At 33.3% G+C, this 19,653-nt stretch overlaps 2 protein-coding genes and 1 long non-coding RNA gene across 7 annotated transcripts in view; 1 reads left to right on the forward strand and 2 right to left on the reverse strand.

Moving 5' to 3' along the window:
- LOC145307470 (uncharacterized) overlaps positions 1-19,653 on the reverse strand; it is a 32,493-nt gene that overhangs the window by 11,707 nt on the left and 1,133 nt on the right. For 3 of the 4 annotated variants that reach the window (XM_080149913.1, XM_080149914.1, XM_080149911.1), the window contains exons 2-14: positions 19,238-19,307; positions 17,879-17,973; positions 17,255-17,396; positions 15,002-15,169; positions 14,876-14,923; positions 14,581-14,739; positions 14,311-14,406; positions 11,981-12,088; positions 11,673-11,792; positions 11,172-11,294; positions 10,518-10,634; positions 10,264-10,380; positions 9,344-9,451 (exon numbers count right to left, since the gene is read on the reverse strand). In XM_080149913.1, coding sequence (XP_080006039.1) covers positions 9,344-9,451; positions 10,264-10,380; positions 10,518-10,634; positions 11,172-11,294; positions 11,673-11,792; positions 11,981-12,088; positions 14,311-14,406; positions 14,581-14,739; positions 14,876-14,923; positions 15,002-15,169; positions 17,255-17,396; positions 17,879-17,973; positions 19,238-19,307 — 1,471 coding nt within the window. The remainder of the gene's footprint in view (positions 1-9,343; positions 9,452-10,263; positions 10,381-10,517; positions 10,635-11,171; positions 11,295-11,672; positions 11,793-11,980; positions 12,089-14,310; positions 14,407-14,580; positions 14,740-14,875; positions 14,924-15,001; positions 15,170-17,254; positions 17,397-17,878; positions 17,974-19,237; positions 19,308-19,653) is intronic. The other variant, XM_080149912.1, reaches the window with a different exon arrangement.
- LOC145307471 (uncharacterized) overlaps positions 1-19,653 on the forward strand; it is a 200,207-nt gene that overhangs the window by 1,655 nt on the left and 178,899 nt on the right. The gene's annotated exons all lie outside the window — the stretch shown is intronic.
- Positions 400-8,450, reverse strand: LOC145307472 (uncharacterized). Its single transcript, XR_013875486.1, has 4 exons — positions 6,673-8,450; positions 5,372-5,425; positions 3,394-3,495; positions 400-1,186 (listed from the first exon to the last, which is right to left on the reverse strand). It is a non-coding gene; the product is annotated as an uncharacterized LOC145307472 (long non-coding RNA).

The raw sequence follows: 19,653 nt of genomic DNA on the forward strand, positions 1-19,653 counted from the left end.
CCCGCCGCCGTGTTCTTTAAATATACCAAAACTTGGGGTAATTATTGACACAACCAATTATCTGTAAAACTAAGGAAGAAGCACCCAAAATAAAATTGCTTGTATGTCGTGGCTAGTACCAGTCACCACATTTTACCCCCCCCCCCCCTTTGTTGTTAAAAAGTTAAAAGTAACATGTTTAAAATGGTCTTACGGACATTCTAGTAACGATTACAGAGTTGCTTCGCTTTCTAAATCGTAAATAATTACTACAGGAACCACCATGCAAAGTTTGGAATCAATAGGACAATTGTAACCTGTTTAAATTTACAGGATGTACGAAAGATATATTGACGGATGGACCAATTCAAATTATAGAAAAAGCTTCGCTTATAATATATGATATCAAAAATTGCAAAATACATACTAAACTATATTTTATTTTTGATTAATATTATACATTAGGTAATTATAGTTGAAACTAAACATTTAAACAAAATCTTAATTATGCAATAAAAATCAAGACAAAAAATTATAGTATTTCAACAGTTATAGTTATGGAAAATACTTTGAAAGTATTTTATTGGAAGTCTTATTAAATTATTTAGTTACATGCGTGATTTTAAATAAACTTTAATAACAATACTAATGATAAACTAATCCAGTGGTGTGCATTAGGGGATGAAGAGGAATGTCAACACCCCCCTTAAAATAAGAATCAGGAAAACCTGCCTTACCATTTTTTCATTCCCTTTTGGTTCAAACCCCCCCCCCCTTGTGAATTTATGTGCACGCCACTGAATGATTCATTTTTCTTAAATATTTATCTGTGGTTCAACACTAGAACTTTAACCTTTTTTTCTAATAGCTGTTACAATATAAGAAACATAAGTAGATAAGTAAAAAGGTATTGCATCGTATTAAAAAAGCTTTCTGCGGATGTAAAAAAATTAGTTTTTAATCTTATGATTGTACATTTTTATATTCGTAGAAAACTGGAAAGGATAATATGATGCTGTACATGATTTTTGAGTATGGGTGAGAACCGGTTCTAATCCACCGGATATTCATCAGTTTCGAAGCAAAACTTGAATAGGTAAAATATATTGTTTTTTTTCTGGGCTTAAAACTTATGCCCTTGTTTGATTTGGGTCTCTCATCATCGACATTATTGGTCCACTTTAACCAGCCATTTCTTCACTACAACCTAAAATATTAATTCATTGAAGTAATCGATGGATAGTGATACATAATTAATCTTGGATCTAAGGAAATAAGACAATGGACGATAAATTGACTTATTCCTCTAATCATAGTAAACAAAATTACCCCTTTTGTAGATCAAAAGCGGGGAGGCGGATGTGCCACTTTTTGAAACCAAAAGTAAAACGTGCATGATCTCAGCCCATGAAAGAGTTACAGCTCTAAAATTCTGACAACAGTTGCTTTTGTGTTGAATAATATGGAACCGTGAAGAAACGGCGGCGAAACCGCCGCTCCCGCCGAATTCTTTTGCCTTTTCTCGTCATAATAGACAATTAAAATAAATTCGGCGAAAAAAAGGCTTTAAAAAAATTCGGCGGTTTGCGGCGGGAGCGGCGGATCCGCTTCCGTTTCTTCACAGTTCCATATTGTTCTCCAAAAAAGCAACTGCGTGCCGAATTTTAGAGTTATAACTCTTTTATGGGCTGAGATTATGCACATTTACTTTTGGTTTCAAAAAGTGGCACATTCGCCTCCCCCCTTATTTATACTACTAGTTTCTACCAAATAAAGCAAATCTGTTGGCATTTTAATTAAAAACAAGAATGACTTTATCCATAAAAGCGAAGCTCTGAAATGGTAGGACAAACAGACATAATCAGAATATAAAAGATGGGGGGGGGGGGGATGTGCTACTTTTTGAAACCAAAAGTATAACGCGCATGATCTCCGCCTATGAAATATTTACAGCTTTAAAATTCAGCATAGCAGTTGCTTGATATAGAACTGGGAAGAAACGGCGGTGGAACAATTTTCAATCATCTGAGATAAACTTTTTTTTTCTGGTTTCCCTCATATTTTCACTTGACACTTTACATTTTTTTTTATACCTATTGACTGTAGACATGTATTAAATATTACAAGTGTCACGTGAATATATAAGAGAATTTTAATGAGAAAAAAAGTTTATCTCAGATGATTGAGAACTGTTTAATTTAGCGAAAAAAGGCAAAAAAATTTCGGCGGTTTTCGTCGTTCCATATTGTTATTCACAAAAGCAGCTGCTGTGCTGAATTTATGGCTGTAACTCTTTTGTGGGCTGAGATCATGCGCGTTTTACTTTTGGTTTAAAAAAGTGGCACATCCGCCACCCACCCCCCCCCCCCCAACCCCTCCTTTAAATTGTAAGTAAAGTTGAAAAACTGCTTGAGACAGGATAATGTTTATGGACATCCCTACATTTTTAGGACTTGATAATGCTTCGCTTGTAATATTGTACTATGTCGTCCCAGGAATCAGAATCCCAAAAATAAGAGCAATTGGATAACTAAATCACAAAGAAGTTGTTAAAAAAGTAAAAAAATCAACAGACATTTTGGTTATGATTATAGAGTTGCTACGTTTTCTAAATCGTACCTAACTACTACAGAAATCACCATGCAAACTTTGAAATCAATAGGACAATTCTAACATGCCTAAATTAATGAAAAAGCTATCCGTTCCGGACGGACCGACCAACCCTAATTATAGAAAAGCTTTGCTTTCTAAAATATATGAACAGTAATATGTGTATCTGTGTCTGTCAAACAGAATGAGTCGAGACTGTTATTATGTCCAGCCACAAACTCAAAAAGGGACTATGCACGAACGAGATTTAATGATTCTAGACAGCTTCCAGCATTGATCCTTGGTATTTTTTTTGTGAATATACTAGGTTTAAGTCTAATATTTGGTTTATCGACCATGGTTTTATAGGTATGATTTTTTTAAATGTTAAGCATTTTTTGTTCAATATCATCAAATGCTTTGTTGAGTTTAAAGGACAAAATAAAATAACACGGCAAAAATCATCAAATGCTGTAAATTGCAAACGTACATTTACTAAACTGTTTACAATAATACAAGTTACAAACCCATTTTTTAAATATACTTTTTTTCTCTCGAAATACCTAATACTTATGTGTCAAAGCTTTTGAAACAACAGTTTGAACTCAATAAAACATTTAACGAGATTTTATCATTAAATGTTTATAATTTCAAAGTGACAAAGTTTTTTTTATATAAAACCATGGTGAAACCTAATTTTTAGTCAATAATCCAAATATTAAACATAAAATACTGAGAATCATTGCTGGAAGGTGCTTAGAATCACTTGTTCTAATTCGTGCATAGTCCTCTTTAGGAGTAGCTGTGCTATTAAAAATGACTTACCTTGGGGGATGCTTTGCTTATACAAACGCAAGGCATTCTCATTTGGCTACAGCCAGCTGATTTGAGTCACATTGCACAACCATGGACCCTTATTTCTTGTTACTAAAACATAACAATAATTTAAAAACAATTTGGGGGGAATCAGTGACATATGAGTAAAAAGCTTAATGATAATATTAATCCTTCCCAAATCTTATTGTAAAGGGGGGAGGCGAAAGTGACACTTTTTGAAACCAAAACTAAAAGTAAACAAAGGAACTCAACTAAAAAAAAAGAGTTACAGGTCTGAGACTTTGCATGGCAGTTGCTTTATAGGGGTAAAATATGGAACTGCGAAGAAACCGCCAAAAACCGCCGTTTCCCGCCGAATTTTTTTTTGCCTTTTCTCGGCGGTTTTCGGCGGTTGCGACGCCGTTTCTTTACAGTTCCATATTGTACCCCTAAAAAGCAACTGCCATGCAAAATGTCAGACCTGTAACTCTTTTTTTAGTTGGGTTCCTTTAACTTTTAGTTTTGGTTTCAAAAATTGTCACTTTCGCCCCCTCCCTTTTGCTAAAATCATAGGAGAAAAAGTAAGAGTTCACAAATGCTAAGTAACCATAGAGTTATGTGATTTAAGATTTGAAAACAGGATAAGAACGCTGAAGTTAAGGGTTTTTTTTATTTAGGTACTATGTCTTATTAAAACTGACAATTTTTATTCAGTTGAGACAAGCTAGGTATTTTTTTTTAAATTTCGGGTTTGAGGACAGTGGCTGTTTCACCCTGTGGCGTACAAAGCACATTGTCAGTGGGAGGGGTGGGGGGTCTCTTTGAACATACTGCAAGGACATTATACAGTGCTGTAACTCTTTTTAGGTTCCTTTGACTTTTAGTTTTGGTTCCTAATCGTGTCACACCGTACCCGCTCTCTCCCAAAGATACTTAGGTAGCCTAAACATCATTTGATATCCTATTATATAACGAAGTACATTATTTCGTCTGTAGCTTAAGATTTCGATAGCTACTTAACTGATTGGGTTCTCCATTATCTTATGTTTTGAGCCTAGCCTGGGATGGTGTTATGCTATTTTATTTTTAGTTTTTGGGCTTTTTAAACATAATCTGAGTTTGAATTGCAATGCAATGCACTCAATTGCACATGGTAATCTAACGCGCATGCCCAGTGTATTAAGTAAGGTAACGTCCATTAAACAACCAACTCTTTGATTGCACGACCTTTGTCTAGAAATTGTAACTTTGCATGGTATTCTCCCTACTCTAACTATTTATGTTGCGCACCTGGCATAGCAGCTGTAGGAACTATTTTTAACATCTTTAGTTATGAAGCAGTGTTTTATTGAGATTGGAACCTATCACCTTCGCGACAATGAGCAGGTGTTACGCCACAGCCACAGGTTCAATAGTGATATATGTATATATATAGACTGACTTACAGTTTTGAAGAAAAAAAATGTTTATCCTTTTTGAAATGGACTTGTTATTTGACATACGAAGCGCACAATCTTTTAAAAATTAATTTGTTTTCTCGTATTCATTCGAATCCGGTGGATAAGAACCGGTTCTTGTCCATACGAAAAAGCTATGTCTAGCATCGTATTATATCCAGCTTTCCGCGGATATAGTATGTACAATTATAAGATTAAAACCATTTTTTTAGCCCTCAGGCACCTCGGGGCTAAAAAAAACTGGATTTAATCTCATAATTGTACATACTATATCCGCGGAAAGCTGTTTATAATATGATGCGAGAAATAAATTATCAATTTTAATATTATTTGAACAGTATTCTGTCTTATTGTGTGGTGAAGCGATAACAAAAAAGTTTAGGTTAAGTTTTTCTCTGTCTTAATGCATCCTTGAGCTTGCGAGAACATTAGGACATTTTGCTTGGAGGGGGGGGGGCATATTTGTTGATCGCGGGGGATGGGATGGAGGGGCAGAAAGAGGCATTTTTAAACATGCGTTATAATATTACCTTAATAAACATATTATTTTCTTCCTGTCATTACTGGGCCTGGATTTTCTTTGTCTGAATGAAATTAAACATTGAAAAGGTAGTAAGTATAAAGTGCAAAAAAAGATATTAGATCAAAAACTTACTAAAGACAAGGAAAGTTGATTTAATTTTTGACCCCCTTTTCCGGATTTCATCAATACACACTATTAGTATTTTTTTCTCCTGTAGACAATACAAATGGACTGACAGACCATATCCTTATACTAAAGTAACAGGATGTCTGTATATCTGGGTATCTGTGTATCTGTGTGTCTGTGTGTCTGTACCGAAGGATCTTGCTAACCGCTGAACCGATCGGGTTCTCCTTAACAGGGTAGCTTCTCATAGGTCCCGGGAAGGTTTATAACTAATTTTTTTGGGGGGTGGGACACCCCCAACCCCCCCAAAAAATGAAAAATCCCCCCCCCCCAAAAATTTTTTTTTATATTTTTTTTATTAAAATGAAAAATGAGGGGGGGGGGAGCAACCCCCTCCCAAAAAAAAAATTTTTCGCCCACCCCAAAATTTATTTTTACTTTTTCTTTTAAAATCTAAAATAATAAGAAATTTAATTATTAAATTTAACTCTCTCCTCAAGTGCCCCTAGAGGCCTCTAGGGGCGTAGCCGCTAGTGATTAATAAAGTAGGAAAGGAAAATCTTTACCTAACCAAAAAAATCAGCTATTTATCTAGAATAGCAGTTGAAATAATCATTTTTTTTCAAAATAAATCAAATGCCAAGAGAATTATGAACAGACTGACAGACAGACCAAATAAGATACAGAGAAAATCATATGTTCATCGTAAAAGCAGACATCTATCAGAAAAGGTAGCAGTGGAGTAAATAAAATTTTTCATAAAAAAATAATGAATGTCCAAGAATTACTGATGGACTGACAGACCAAGTTACTTATAAACTTATAGGGAATATTCACTAAAGTTTTAGACGCCTATCTTAAATAGCAGCTATGATATTTACATTAAGCAAACATCTTTTCTCCCAGACGGGCGGACATACATGAAATACCAAGTAGCTTTGCTTCAGAAAAAAGACGGATCATGGAAAGAAAACGAAGTTGAAGGCTTCGTCGTATTTTCACAGTAGCTTTTCTCATATTTCTAGCCCCTGCGGGGGGCTCTAGCCCTGCGGGGCAATCATCAACATTTACTTAACCTAACCTAACATAAAATGACCTTTCAAAAGCTACCGTGAAAATACGATGAAACCCACAACTTTGATTTCTTTCCATGACCCAAAAAGACTAATTATTTCTACCTACCTCTAAATACATTCTCTGAAGATAAACGCATTGATTTATTCATATTCTAGAAAAATCTGTAAAATTTTAATATTATTAGTGCAGGATCTTAGTAGGTCCTCCTATTTTAAAAAGTAGTAAGGGTTTCTTGTCTGAAGCTTAAGAACTCAAGAACTGTTGAACCGATTGGATTCACTATTTTAGGTAAGCTTCACATGGGTCCTATGATGATTTTGGGCAATTTTATTTTAGGATTTAAGTCTTGGATAGTTTTAAGCTATTTTTCTAGACCCCTAGATGCTAGGGGGTATAGCCGCTAGTGTTAATTTAAAACATTAGGTATGTGCTCACAAAAAAAAAAAAAATCTCTTCAACACCAAATTGTTTTTCTTCTACAAAGATTTTTTGATAAATCTTTTATCGTAATGAATACGTGTATTAGCAATCGCCGAGAGACCATAGTTGCCAGATTTTTTTCAGATGTAAGTGTACTAGATAGGTGTACATTGGACCTTAACGTGTACATTTTTTGGGGGGAAAGGGGAAAAGGGGAGGAGGAATGGAAAAAAGGTAAAGTGGTTTAAGGGGGGGAGGGGTTGCTAAACTATCTTAAAATAAGAATTACACTAGCGGGTACGCCCCTAGTGGCTCTTGAGGGAGGGGGTGTTTGTGAAAAGTTAAAAATGTTTTTTTTAGGGGGGGGGGGCGGGGGGGAGAAGTCAGGAGGGTGGTAATACCTTCCCCAAATATAGTAACAAACCTTCCAAAACCTATAAGCAGCTACAATTTAAAGGAGAACCATAACAGTTCAGTGGTTAGCGAGATCCTTCAGTACACAAAAACACAGACAGTTATCCTTTTACTTTTAAGTACCTTGCTTTCCCTCTATTTACATTTGTCAAAAATTAGGTCAAAAAAGCGTAACTTACGCGCAAACAGGGTACATATGGCACTGCTGCGAGAGAGACCTGATAATAAGACAACAGCGACAAAAATAATTTTAAATAAAGATAATTTCACTCCCCAACTCCTCGTAAAGTATATCCCCCTCTCCTACTCAACCCCCCCCCCCCCCCCTGCCTTCCATATCTAACTTAATAAGTAGATGTTAAGCTAGAATTTTTAACAACATACCTAATGGGCGATTTTTATATAGAGAATAAGAGTTAATCGATTTTTAAAAAATGATTTGTTTATGAAATATTTTTCTATCCAGAAATCTTATTCATAATTCTATTTGCTTACCAAGTGTAGGCTTTAAGGAGAAATTTAAGTACACTTAAAAAAAACAATAAATTAAAAATTTATTTTTCCTACAAAAAGTACCAGCATCGATCGATCACTAATATAAGAAATTAAATTATAAAACTACCAAATTTATAAAAGTATGTTGTCCTCTCCCTCCCTATTATAGCAACCCAGTAATTTTTAAGTAGAAATATTTACTTATCAACTAAAATAAAATTACTTTATCACAATTTTAAAATGTTGAAGGTATCTGTTATGTTTACGAGTGACGCCATACTGAATCTGTCTGCTGTTCTGTAAATATTATCGTGTTTTTTTTTTAGATATTCTTTGTATAATATTAAAGTCGACGAAATTAAATATCAAATAAGTTTTTTTTGTTGAAAATTAACCTTTGGAGTTTTAAAAAAATAATTATATTTTTGTTCTAATTCGTCGACATAATCTTTTTGGTTAAAAAACTACAGCTTCAGATACACATCACCACCTAGCGTGAAAGTAGGGATGTTAACGGTATTGCTAAGCTCTATCAATTTGATGTAAAAAATAATGAATTTTTTCTCGGCTATACATGAAAATTATAACTCAAATGCTAAATAAAATATGTATGGTTACTGGCAACCTAAAAATATGACAAAGATGGGATTTTAATTTTGCTTCTCGGCAACGTAGTTAATTTTTAAAAATTTTCATAGAAGCATTGATTTTCTTTCAAAAAATTCATGTAACACAAAATGCCGTTTTAGAAGGTCCGTAACTTTTTTGTTATTGAAGCTTGAGGCTTCAAATTTTGTGTATGGGGTCTACTTGTGGCAGTCTTTCAGCAGTTAGAGCGCTGTATTTCTTGCAGGCTTCCTTTAAAATTTATCTTAAGACTAAAAATTGCTGGCGACCAAACTTACAATTGTGTATAGCCATTTGTGAATTGGAATAAAAAAATTCTTGGATCAGAACTGGAAATGGCCTTTATGAGTATAATCAGGATCTTTTGTACGTTTCAAAATATCTCCTTCCTAGCCTTAGAAATGTCTAAAAAAAAACACCATTTTTTAGGGTTTATGGAGAATTGTTCAATTTGTAGAGGTTTTTTTAGATTTTCTCATGCTATGAACAGGACAAAAGTTCCTGATTCTACTCCTCAAGGTTCTGATTCAATAACCTTTGACTCCCATTCACAAATAGCTATACATTTGTATTTGTGGTCGCCAAACGATTTTTAGATTTGAGATAAATCATCCACATCTGTCTTATACTTATATTAATCAAGTGCAGGTTTCCGCCCAGGTATCAGAAAAAAATGTTCAAACCCAAAATTTTGGTTTTAAAATTAAAAACCTATTTAGACTGATATTCTAATTTGATTATTTTTTCTTCACTTTCACCTCCACAATAATAGAATGACTACATGCAAGCAGATTATAAAAATATTTCTTTTCAAACTTACCTCTGTTATTTTTCAACCTATAACTGATTCCATTTTCCAAAAGCAATTTTACAATTGTATGGTGGGTATCGCCATGATATTTGGTTAAAACATGTAAAGCATTACCTCCTATTATAAGAATGTTTAAATCAAACCTTCTTTAAAGTAAATTTTATCTAATAGTTATTTAAATCAAATAATTTATAGGTCCTACCCCAAACGTAAGAGTCCCAAACGTCAGAGTGGACAAACGCAAGAGTCCCAAACGCAAGAGTCCCAAACGCAAGAGTCCCAAACGTCAGAGTGGGACAAACGTCAGAGTGGGACAAACGTCAGAGTGGACATTGCTTAAGTAAAACATCAGAGTCTATGCTATTTTAATTATATGACAAAAAATAGACAGTTAGGCCCCCTAGCCTGCCTAGCCGCGGGCGCTCGGCCCCCTAGCCTATAACCTAACCTAACCTAATCATAAAGAAAATGACTCTGGCTGCAGCACTCAGCACCCTGGCCTACCTAGCCGCAGCGCTCGGCCCCCTAGCCTGCCTAGCCGCGGGCGCTCGGCCCCCTAGCCTATAACCTAACCTAACCTAATCATAAAGAAAATGACTCTGGCTGCAGCACTCAGCACCCTGGCCTACCTAGCCGCAGCGCTTTAATGATTATAAAATCGAGACTCATACGTTTTACTTATAAAATGTCCACTCTGACGTTTGTCCCAAAAATCCTGCGTTTGTCCACTCTGATGTTTGTCCCACTCTGACGTTTGTCCCACTCTGACGTTTGGGACTCTTGCGTTTGTCCACTCTGATGTTTTTCCACTCTGACGTTTGGGACTCTTACGTTTGTCGTGGAACCAATTTATATACAAAGTATTATCAAATATTACTGAATATATTATCACTTAGATTATTAAATCAAGTATTAAAAATTATGCCTACCATAAACATCAACATCATCTATCCTTGCACCATTATCAAGTAATAATTGAGTTACGGATTGTACTCTGCTAATACTCACACGACTATCAAACATTGCAGACATTAGAACCGTATATCCTGAAACAAAGAAATTCAGGTTTAAAAGCAAAAGTTGAAGTTACTGCAAACTATGATATAATATCTTTTTAACTAAAAAATATTCACCTTCACTTCTGTTTACTATAAAAAAAAACTATTTTTTCAAGTATTTTTACCTGATTTAAGAGATTGGTAGTTAACATTAGCTCCATATTCCAGGAGAATTTTGGCTGCAACAATATTTCCATTTCGACTAGCCCCTGTCAATGGGGTACCATTGTCTGGAAACAGACCTAAACAGAGTACATATTATATATTCAACTTTGACCATTTGTAAATTAAGCCTAACCCCAAAATACATTAAACAGGGGAAAGTGGTTAATCCTATTTTGATATACCTGGCCTATCTTGGACAGGTAAGTTAGTTAGTATTTGTTGAGTATACTTGTGCATAGTTGGAACCCACTGTAATTGTGACTTACAAGTGAAGCATCTCTATAATTTGCACGCCTATTTAATGGGTTCATATTAACCCTGAAGAAAGATGTTTGTGACTGACTGAAACGAAGCTTTTTGAATGGTTTTAGGCTAATTTCCTACCCCTTTCACGTTCCCTAGAGGCTAGGGACGAAACCACTAGTGATATATACTAGAGAATAATTCAGTACTTAGTAAAAAAAAATCTAAATGTACTATTAGCTAAAAAAAATGGACACTATGGTATGAAAAATATTGCACTTCGCCAAAAAAAACTAAAAGTACTATTGTACACATAATAAGTACAAGAAACAATAAGGAAAATTGAACAGTACAATTGTACATTATTATACCTTTAAGTCCTTCTACATTTGCACCATTTTCAAGAAAAAAGTTAATCCACAGAGATGTAGATGTATCATCCAATCGATGTCTTTCGATTGCAATATTCATAGGAGTTGACTTTCTTGATATGACTGTAAATTGTAAAAAAAATATATCCTTATAATAAAGAAACAGGATGTCTATGTGTCTGTCTATTTGTACCAAAGGTTCTTACTAACCGCTTATCAAATTGGGTAGCTTCTCATAGGTTCTATTTTGGGGGAGGGTACCACCACTCTCCCAAGAGAAATCGCCCCTAGAAATAAACTATCTCCCCACCAAAAAAAATTTAGATTTTTTTTACTTTTTCTTTTTTAATCTAAAATAAAATAATTCAATTATCAAATTCAATTCCCCCCAGCGGGGGGGGGGGGGGGGGTTAAATTTGTTTATGAGTGTGTCTAAATTGAAAATTGTAAATTGTAATTTTTAAGATTTAGGTATACTATATAAAATTGATATTGTCTTACGTGGGGGCAGGGCTTGCCCTATATTTGGATCTGCTCCGCCTTCTATCAGTAGCTTGGCAACCTCTAGTTTGGTTGAAAAGGGATGGTCTAAACTTAGACGAGCTAGCAGTGTTTGTTGGTCTGAAATAATACTGTAAGTATAATAGGGAGTAACTTAGCTTCCATTTTCATAGTAAAATATGTAATGAATATAGTACTCATTCGATTTTGATTTGATTTTAAATTGAAAATAATTTTGTAATTAGGAATGAAAACATTTGAAGTCCAACTATTATAAGCTAAAATTATATAATAATTCTTATATTTACAATATGAATAGAGGTCATAATATAGGCTGACATTAGCACCATTGCTAATTAAACTCTCAACTACTTCAACATGACCATTTATTCCTGCTTCATACAGTGGAGTTTCACCTAGCAATATAAAGAATATATATTGTATTTAAAAAAATAATATATATCTACTATAGCATTAAACAAACACAAAATCCTATTCTCTGGTTTACAATGCACAGTGGAAGAGAAAAAAAATCAGTTTTTCTTATTCAAATACCTTTTTCAGTAATTAAAAAAACTTATCTGATTTTTATGGACTAAAGCCTAATTTAATCTTTCAACTTTTCAGAAACTTAGAATCAAACTTTCCCTAATAGGGCAGCTCTTAAAAAAACTTTTACTCTTAGATTATTTCCATATATAATATCAATTTATACTAGGCATAGGAATGCTTAACCTTGAAGAATATTTGTATTATTTACATACCCTAATGGAACTAATAAATAATTAACCCCTACAGATCGGGCCCCAATAGCACCTTAATAGAATCGGCTCCTGTTACAGATAGAGACATTTTTTTCTGGTGGTTCATGTGTATTTTTGAAATTACTTTTTATAGAGCGGCCAATTTTAAAGCTAGAGTTACCAAATTTTAGGTGGAACTTTTAATTTTCATAACAAAATTTTTATTTCTGGCCATTGCCATAAAAACAAATAACAGAAACCGCCATATTAGGCAGTTGGTAAAACGGCGATTGGCGGAGCCAATCAATATTTTTATCTGTTTCTGGTCACAATAAAAGACTACATAAAAAATGGATGGTCTAGAACTGTTTTAAAATTCGGGAGCTAGAAGCTTACAAACGGCATAATTACTGGTAGGAAATAGAAAATTGGTCAAAAATCAGTCAAGGAGTGGTCAAACTGTCATGAGCTTACTATTCACAGAAGTTTATTATTGCTCAAGGATTTACCAAAATAATCTAGAGGTATCTAGCTGTAATAGAAGCCATGATATTCATGTTATATGCCTATAGTAAAAGCCAGACAAAAATTGACCATAAAATCAGCCTGGGAGCATTCAAACTGTCAAACAGTCATAACACCACTTTTCTAAGATTTTTATTGATATTTAAGTTTTTCTTGCAAGGAACCCCAGTTGTGACTTTATGACTTTTTAACCTTAGTAATTATATGTTGGCAAAAGTTGATTTTATAACGATATCTGTTCTGTTTCGGTCGTGGTGTCCAATCAAAGTCAGCGATCAAAAGGTGCGGTACTCAATCCACAACAGGGACCCGCAGCTGCTAAATAGCAGCACAAAGTATCTCAGATGGCAGTACTCAATCCCTCAATAGGGACCCACAACCGCTAAACTTGGTGACTTGTGATCCCTCAGTAAGGATGGGCAGCATTATATCTAGCTAAATTTGCGGTCAACATTCCCTAATAGGAATCCACAGTGAAAAATACTCCTTGTTAAGCATCCTTAAAGAGAGGTGATCAATGGTCACAGATATATAGTCCCCTGGCCCTCGAACATGAGACTCCAGACTATTTCTGATGCTTGTAAACAAGGCTCTCACCAGAATCTGTGCCGTGCCTTACAGGCTCTAAAAGTCTTGGAATACTTTACCTTTCCCAGAAAACATGGAGCTGTTTACCCCTGAATAGGGGGCTCAAATCTAAAAAAATATGCAGAAAAATTATGCAACCTTGGGTTAAACTACCTTCATATGTCGCGCCGGCAGCAGCTAGTAACATGGAGGGGCGGTAGCACTGGCTATTATTTGGCTCCTGATCCAGTCCTCCTGCAAAAACTTGACTGCCCCCTTGCTTGAAAAGGGTTCAATCTCTTGGCCAGGAGGTTAGATCTTGCTGCTGCTGCTGCCGGCTGCTGTTACGATTCTGATTAACCATCCACACAGCTGTCACGCCCCCTTCTTCCCGTGGTTTGTAGGCTGGTCAGTTAAGCAGGTGGGCCTTAACAATGGCTAAGACATTCCTTTGTATTTTTAGATAGCAGTTAAGCTTTTCTGTATAGGGTCTGTTCACACACACACAAGACCACATATTCACCAAAAAAAAAATTAGATCTCTACCTTATACACAAAAGTCATAATGTAGAAACTAAGATTTATTTAGACTTTGATTGGACACCAAGACCGACACAAACAAGATATCCTTATAAAATCAACTTTTGCCGACGTATAATTACTAAACTTAAAAAGTCATAAAGTCACAGCTCTCTATCTTACCTAAAAAAATTTACATTGAAAAAATTAGAGGAGGGAGGGGCTCTTAGAGCCCCCCGCCCGATCTGTAAGATTTAAATAGATTAAACTTTAGGAATATTTACCCCAGGGCTCCAATCTTCTACCATTTACATTTGCTCCTTTTGATAACAAATCTTTAACTGACTCAACATTTCCTGATCTGGCTGCTTCCAACAGTTCTAATAAGATTTTTATATCACAACATAGGAATCTATATTTTATATAAAAACAGTTTTATGATATAGTAATATTTTAATATGCTGTTTTCCACTATTCAATTTAACTTCAAACTTAGATTTTCATGATTTAGATATAAATAATCACACATTTTTTCCAAAACTTTTAAAACCTACCATTTATACTTGGGGTTACATTTGGTGTACTAGAAGTTTTAGTTGTTGAAGTAGCAGTGGTTGTTGTAGGGGTAGTAGTGGTTGTTGTAGTAGTAGTAGTGATTGTTGTAGTGGTAGTAGTGATTGTTGAAGTAGTAGTTGTGGCTGTAGTAGTTGTTTCTGAAATTTAATTTAGTTTTGATAGATTTAATCATTTAACAATAACTATTTTATTATATTATCTTTTGTTCTGTTATTAACCTTTAACAAATCCATAACATAACTGGTAATTTCATACAAAATAAATAAAATTTACCACTTGTGCAGTACTTTATGCCAGAAAATATATTCTTTCTCCTTTTGACTAAGAAAAATAATCAATAAATGAATAAAATTTACATCATTTTTTGGTACCAAATGCAATATACTAATGATGGTTTACCATTGAAAACACTGAGTTGACATTGTAAAGTTGATTGTTGGAATTGCCAAATTAAACAATTTTGTTGGTCTGCACACATATTCATACAGTCTGTAGAAGTTTCTGTGTTCATGTTTTGTTTTTTCATGAATGGGTTTCCTGCAGATATTTTACACTCTGGAGCTGTACCTAAATATTTTTTGCTGTTTATGTAGAAGTCTTAAATTCTTTAGTTCTCAAATTAAACTGTTTTTAACCTATTTTTAAAACATATATAAAAAATATACTATGACACTAGTAGAATCAGACTGCAGAGCCTAAATATGAATTAAGCCCAAGATTAACTTTTTTGGAAGAATTTAATAATTTATTTTTACTGTTGCTTTGGACATTTTTGATCAGAAAAAAAGGCTTTTTTAGAGTTTTTTGCTTCATAAATATTGTATTCTAGTATAGAGTAAAATTAGGCCTTTTCATTTTATCTATCAAAATTCATTAAAATATTAATTCTTTACAGCATATCAATGACTTAACATTAACATGTTTGTATTCTATCATTCATTTAAAACACATAAAAATTGGTTGTAAAAGGTTAAATTTGTAATATGACAATAAATGTATTGTATTATTCAATATAACAAATATTTTTGTCACATACAAATATGATAAAAAATAATATTATTCAAACTTAATTTTTTAATGTTTTTCATTCTTTTCATTTTAATTAAATAAAAATTATTAAACTATGTTGGAAATAAGTCACTTTGTGAAAACACTCAGAAATGTATAGAATCCAAGACTTCTTATTGGATTGATCTTAGCATTATGTGTTTTATTGTATTGTTAGATTTTTCAATGAAATTAATTGTTTTAGATAAAAAATTATTGCTATTGAACAGTTATGTTATTTTTTATTTTATCAATAAAAAGTGAATTATATAAAATTGTTATGTAAGCCACAATATTACCCCAAGTAAAAAAAAGACTTTTTGATCTGATCAAAATGACCCAAGCAACAATACAAATTAATTTTTAATTCCCCCAAAAGAGTTAATTGGGGGCTTAATTAAAATTTAGGCTCTGCAGACTGATTCTACAAGTGACCTAGTATATTTTTGACACCCCTTTCAAAAAGAGGTTAAAACAGTTTAAATAGGTTAAACTTATATGTTAACTTATTATTTGCAATAATATTTATATTATTTATATATTATTTATGTATTTTTTTAATAAAGGAATCATTAATTCAATGTGTCTTTTGGAAAAGTTCAATTGTGCAAGTGTTTTAATTTTGATCTTATCATTGATGCTAAAATATTTAATATTGTAATAATCAGTATTACACCAAACAAATTGACTTGTTTATTATTTATTTTTCATTTTTTCATTATTATAAGTTTTGATGACGACATTTGTTTTGCACGAGAATGAAATTTAGTGCGGCATTGTTTATATTCTTGAGCGCCATGAAGCTGTTGTTTTGAAATTGTGGAAAGAGGAGGATATGATTATCCTTTTTGAGACAAAATGTTGTCTTTTTGTGTGTATAGAGCTTGAGTAGTTGAATGAGTGCATTATGAATGTTCATCTGCAGTTGCATGTGTTAAATTTATCCTTTTTTACCCACCCTAAAGTAAAAAATTGTGAGTTCAAGCATGTTGCAACTAAAAGACATATTTTTTAGTGTACATAATTATTCTTTAGTTAAAAAATATTGATAAGAGAAAAATATAAAAAATATTTTTTAAGCCAAGATATTTTCTAGATATTGATATGCCCAATAGTTTTTGATATACCAAAGAGTTTACTTTTAAGCTTCAATTTTAAACAATGCCATAGTGGTCATAAAATGCAATCTATTTTTTGGCTGAGTATTAGTAAGCATTTTTTATATTCTATATATAACATTTTTTATTCTGTATTAATTATGTATTTTTTACATGATTGTCAAATGTTTTTATGGTTTTGAATTAACTGGACAACCACCTGCTTTTGTCATTCATCTCATCCTGGCCTAGCTATCTATAATTAGACGTTGATATGTTATATTTGAAAAAGTCGGCTTTGTTTGGATTGCAGCCGTAACATCTATAAATATGTATACTTGAATATAGATGATTTAATTAGGTGGGAGAGAATTATGATATTAGCCGTTTTTAAAATTCAAATTACCTTTTTACAGAATATGATTCCAATTTATCACTTATATTCTAGTCAATTGTTATCATACCTTATTCTTATGAAAAGAAATATCAGAAAATATTAATAACTTACCTAGTGTAGGAGTTCCACAGCCCTGACAATTGTTTATTCCATAAGTAATTCCTTGTGTAGAAATATCTGTTGAAATATAAATAAAGCAAGAGGTTTTCTTCCTTTTCCAGTACATACACTTCATATGACTACTGCAAGCATCCTGAAATTATAAAAAATTAATTTAACTATCAGGATACTATAGTTGAAGTAGGTATTTTATATATTAATCCTTTTGGTTTCCCTTAGAAATTGTCTAGTTTTATAATACCATATTGAAAGTATATTTAGGGCTTATGGTAAATTACTAATAAATATATCATCTTTTAAATATTGTAAAGAATATATTACCAATATATTTTCTCAATCTAGAATTTCTTTCAACAAAATATACAAAAAAATTCAATCAATCATAAATCCTTTTTATTTCTGATAACAAGAATTAACGTAATCCCACATTCAGGAGATGACAAAATCAAAAATTTATAAAACAAAATTGTAATAAATTATGTATTTGTAAACATTTGTAAAAAACTCTTTTTCTTAAATGATTCTTTGTTTTAACTCAAAAATTAAATCTTTACAGGCATACAAAGAAAGGTTATTTAGTCCACATAATGCTGTAAGTGCAAAACTAAATATTACCTTACATGTAGAATCATCCTTAACCGCATTAATCTTAAGTCGACCCATAGAAAAACTTTTATCTCCAAATATACATGAAGCTGCATTTCTACTATCTAAAAAAATATACATTTCAGCTAAAATTTCATTTCTAAACAGTAATTAATCCAAGCCTTTTTCATTTTATGCATTAGCCCCCAATAAATTGAATTTAGGTAAATTTTAATAAGAAAATAAGAAACAAGGATGACAACATCTATAAATAGCAAAGCTCAAAAATTAAGAATTGATATCGGAAAAAAAATTTACTAAAATTTACTTAAGAGAAGTTTCATACAACAAGCATTAAACTTGATGAAATAGGGAAATCACAAAACTTTTAAAATCATGCAACCTTTAAAATAACAAAACATTAAAAATCTAGGAATCGATTTAGTGTAGTAAGGTGAAGCGTTTCACCCTACAATCGCGAGTTCGAGTCAAACGAGCCCCTAGCCTTAAAGATTCTATCAATAAGTAACTAACAGTAGTTGCTACTAAAAAGATATATTTTAAACTGAATACATTTACAATAGGATTATTACTATATATACACAATTAGATGATAAACTAGGTTAGGTAGAAGGGGGTGTGGGGAGATGAGGGCGGAGCCCTGTTTCGGTGAATATTTGTGGGGTAAGCTTCAGAAAGGGGAAGGTAGACATCTCCCGGCAAGACAGGCGACTGGGGCTTGGGGTTGTAGAGGGGCCGCGCCCCTCCCACTATCAGAGATGTCCAATTTGACCGCTGCTTGTGAGGTATCGGCAAGGCCCCGGAGGGGCTGGGTGAAATGGTGATAATAGGATTAGCGCTGGGTTGTGATGTGATAAGCCGAAGCATAGCAACTCTATGAAAGGCTTGTCCGTAAGCTGCCGCACTACTACATTAGCACTGCAATTTATAGACAAATCTTAATGAAACTTGATGGAAATATGTAGATTATTAGCATATTCAATCCCTGATAGTTTAAGCCATCAATCATGAATAGGAATTAAGAATATGAGAGTGGTGGGAGTGTCGGAAAGCCAATACCTTCTAATTTACAATTTTGAATTTTGTTTGGAGGTCAATTATACGCGATTTATCTCGGATAGTGGCACCCTTACCATAGATATTACAAACCTTCCTTGGACCTATACCTATGAGTAGCTACATTGTAAAGGAGAACCATATCGGTTCATTGGTTAGCAAGATCCTTTTGCACATACAGACAGACAGTCAAACAATGAGACTTAGACATCCTATTAGTTTTATATAGGATATCTATACTTTTTCATAAAAAGTACAATTTTCAAACTAGGTTTAAAAAAAAACCATACTGAATGAAATTAAAATTCCAACCTGAAGAACTAACTGTTGCTAATCCATTACTAAGGACCAGCATTAACCAACCAATTTTAAGTATCCTCATCTGAATATCAATAATGAATTTTTTCATGGTGGAAGGAATTTTTTAGTGGCGATTTTTGGGAGGGTGGATATTAAATCCCCCACAGAAGTTATAACCCTTACCAGGACCCTTAAGAAGCTTCGCTTACCATATCGGTTCTGCAGTTAGCTAGATTCTTCGCTACAGACAAAAAAAGCTTACTACTTTACACAGAAGGACTAACGGCTTCGCCCCTAGCCTCTAAGAGCTTTGCCCCAAGTAGTAATTAAAAAAAAAGTGGTAGTGCAGCACCAATGTTTTTATTACCTAGCAGCAAAATAAATGGAAGGGGTATTTTTTTTTTGGGGGGGGGGGGCGGATAAAAAAG

This window comes from Acartia tonsa, chromosome 15 (genome assembly GCF_053477335.1).
Source record: "Acartia tonsa isolate MP-2025a chromosome 15, ASM5347733v1, whole genome shotgun sequence".
NCBI lineage: Eukaryota > Metazoa > Arthropoda > Copepoda > Calanoida > Acartiidae > Acartia > Acartia tonsa.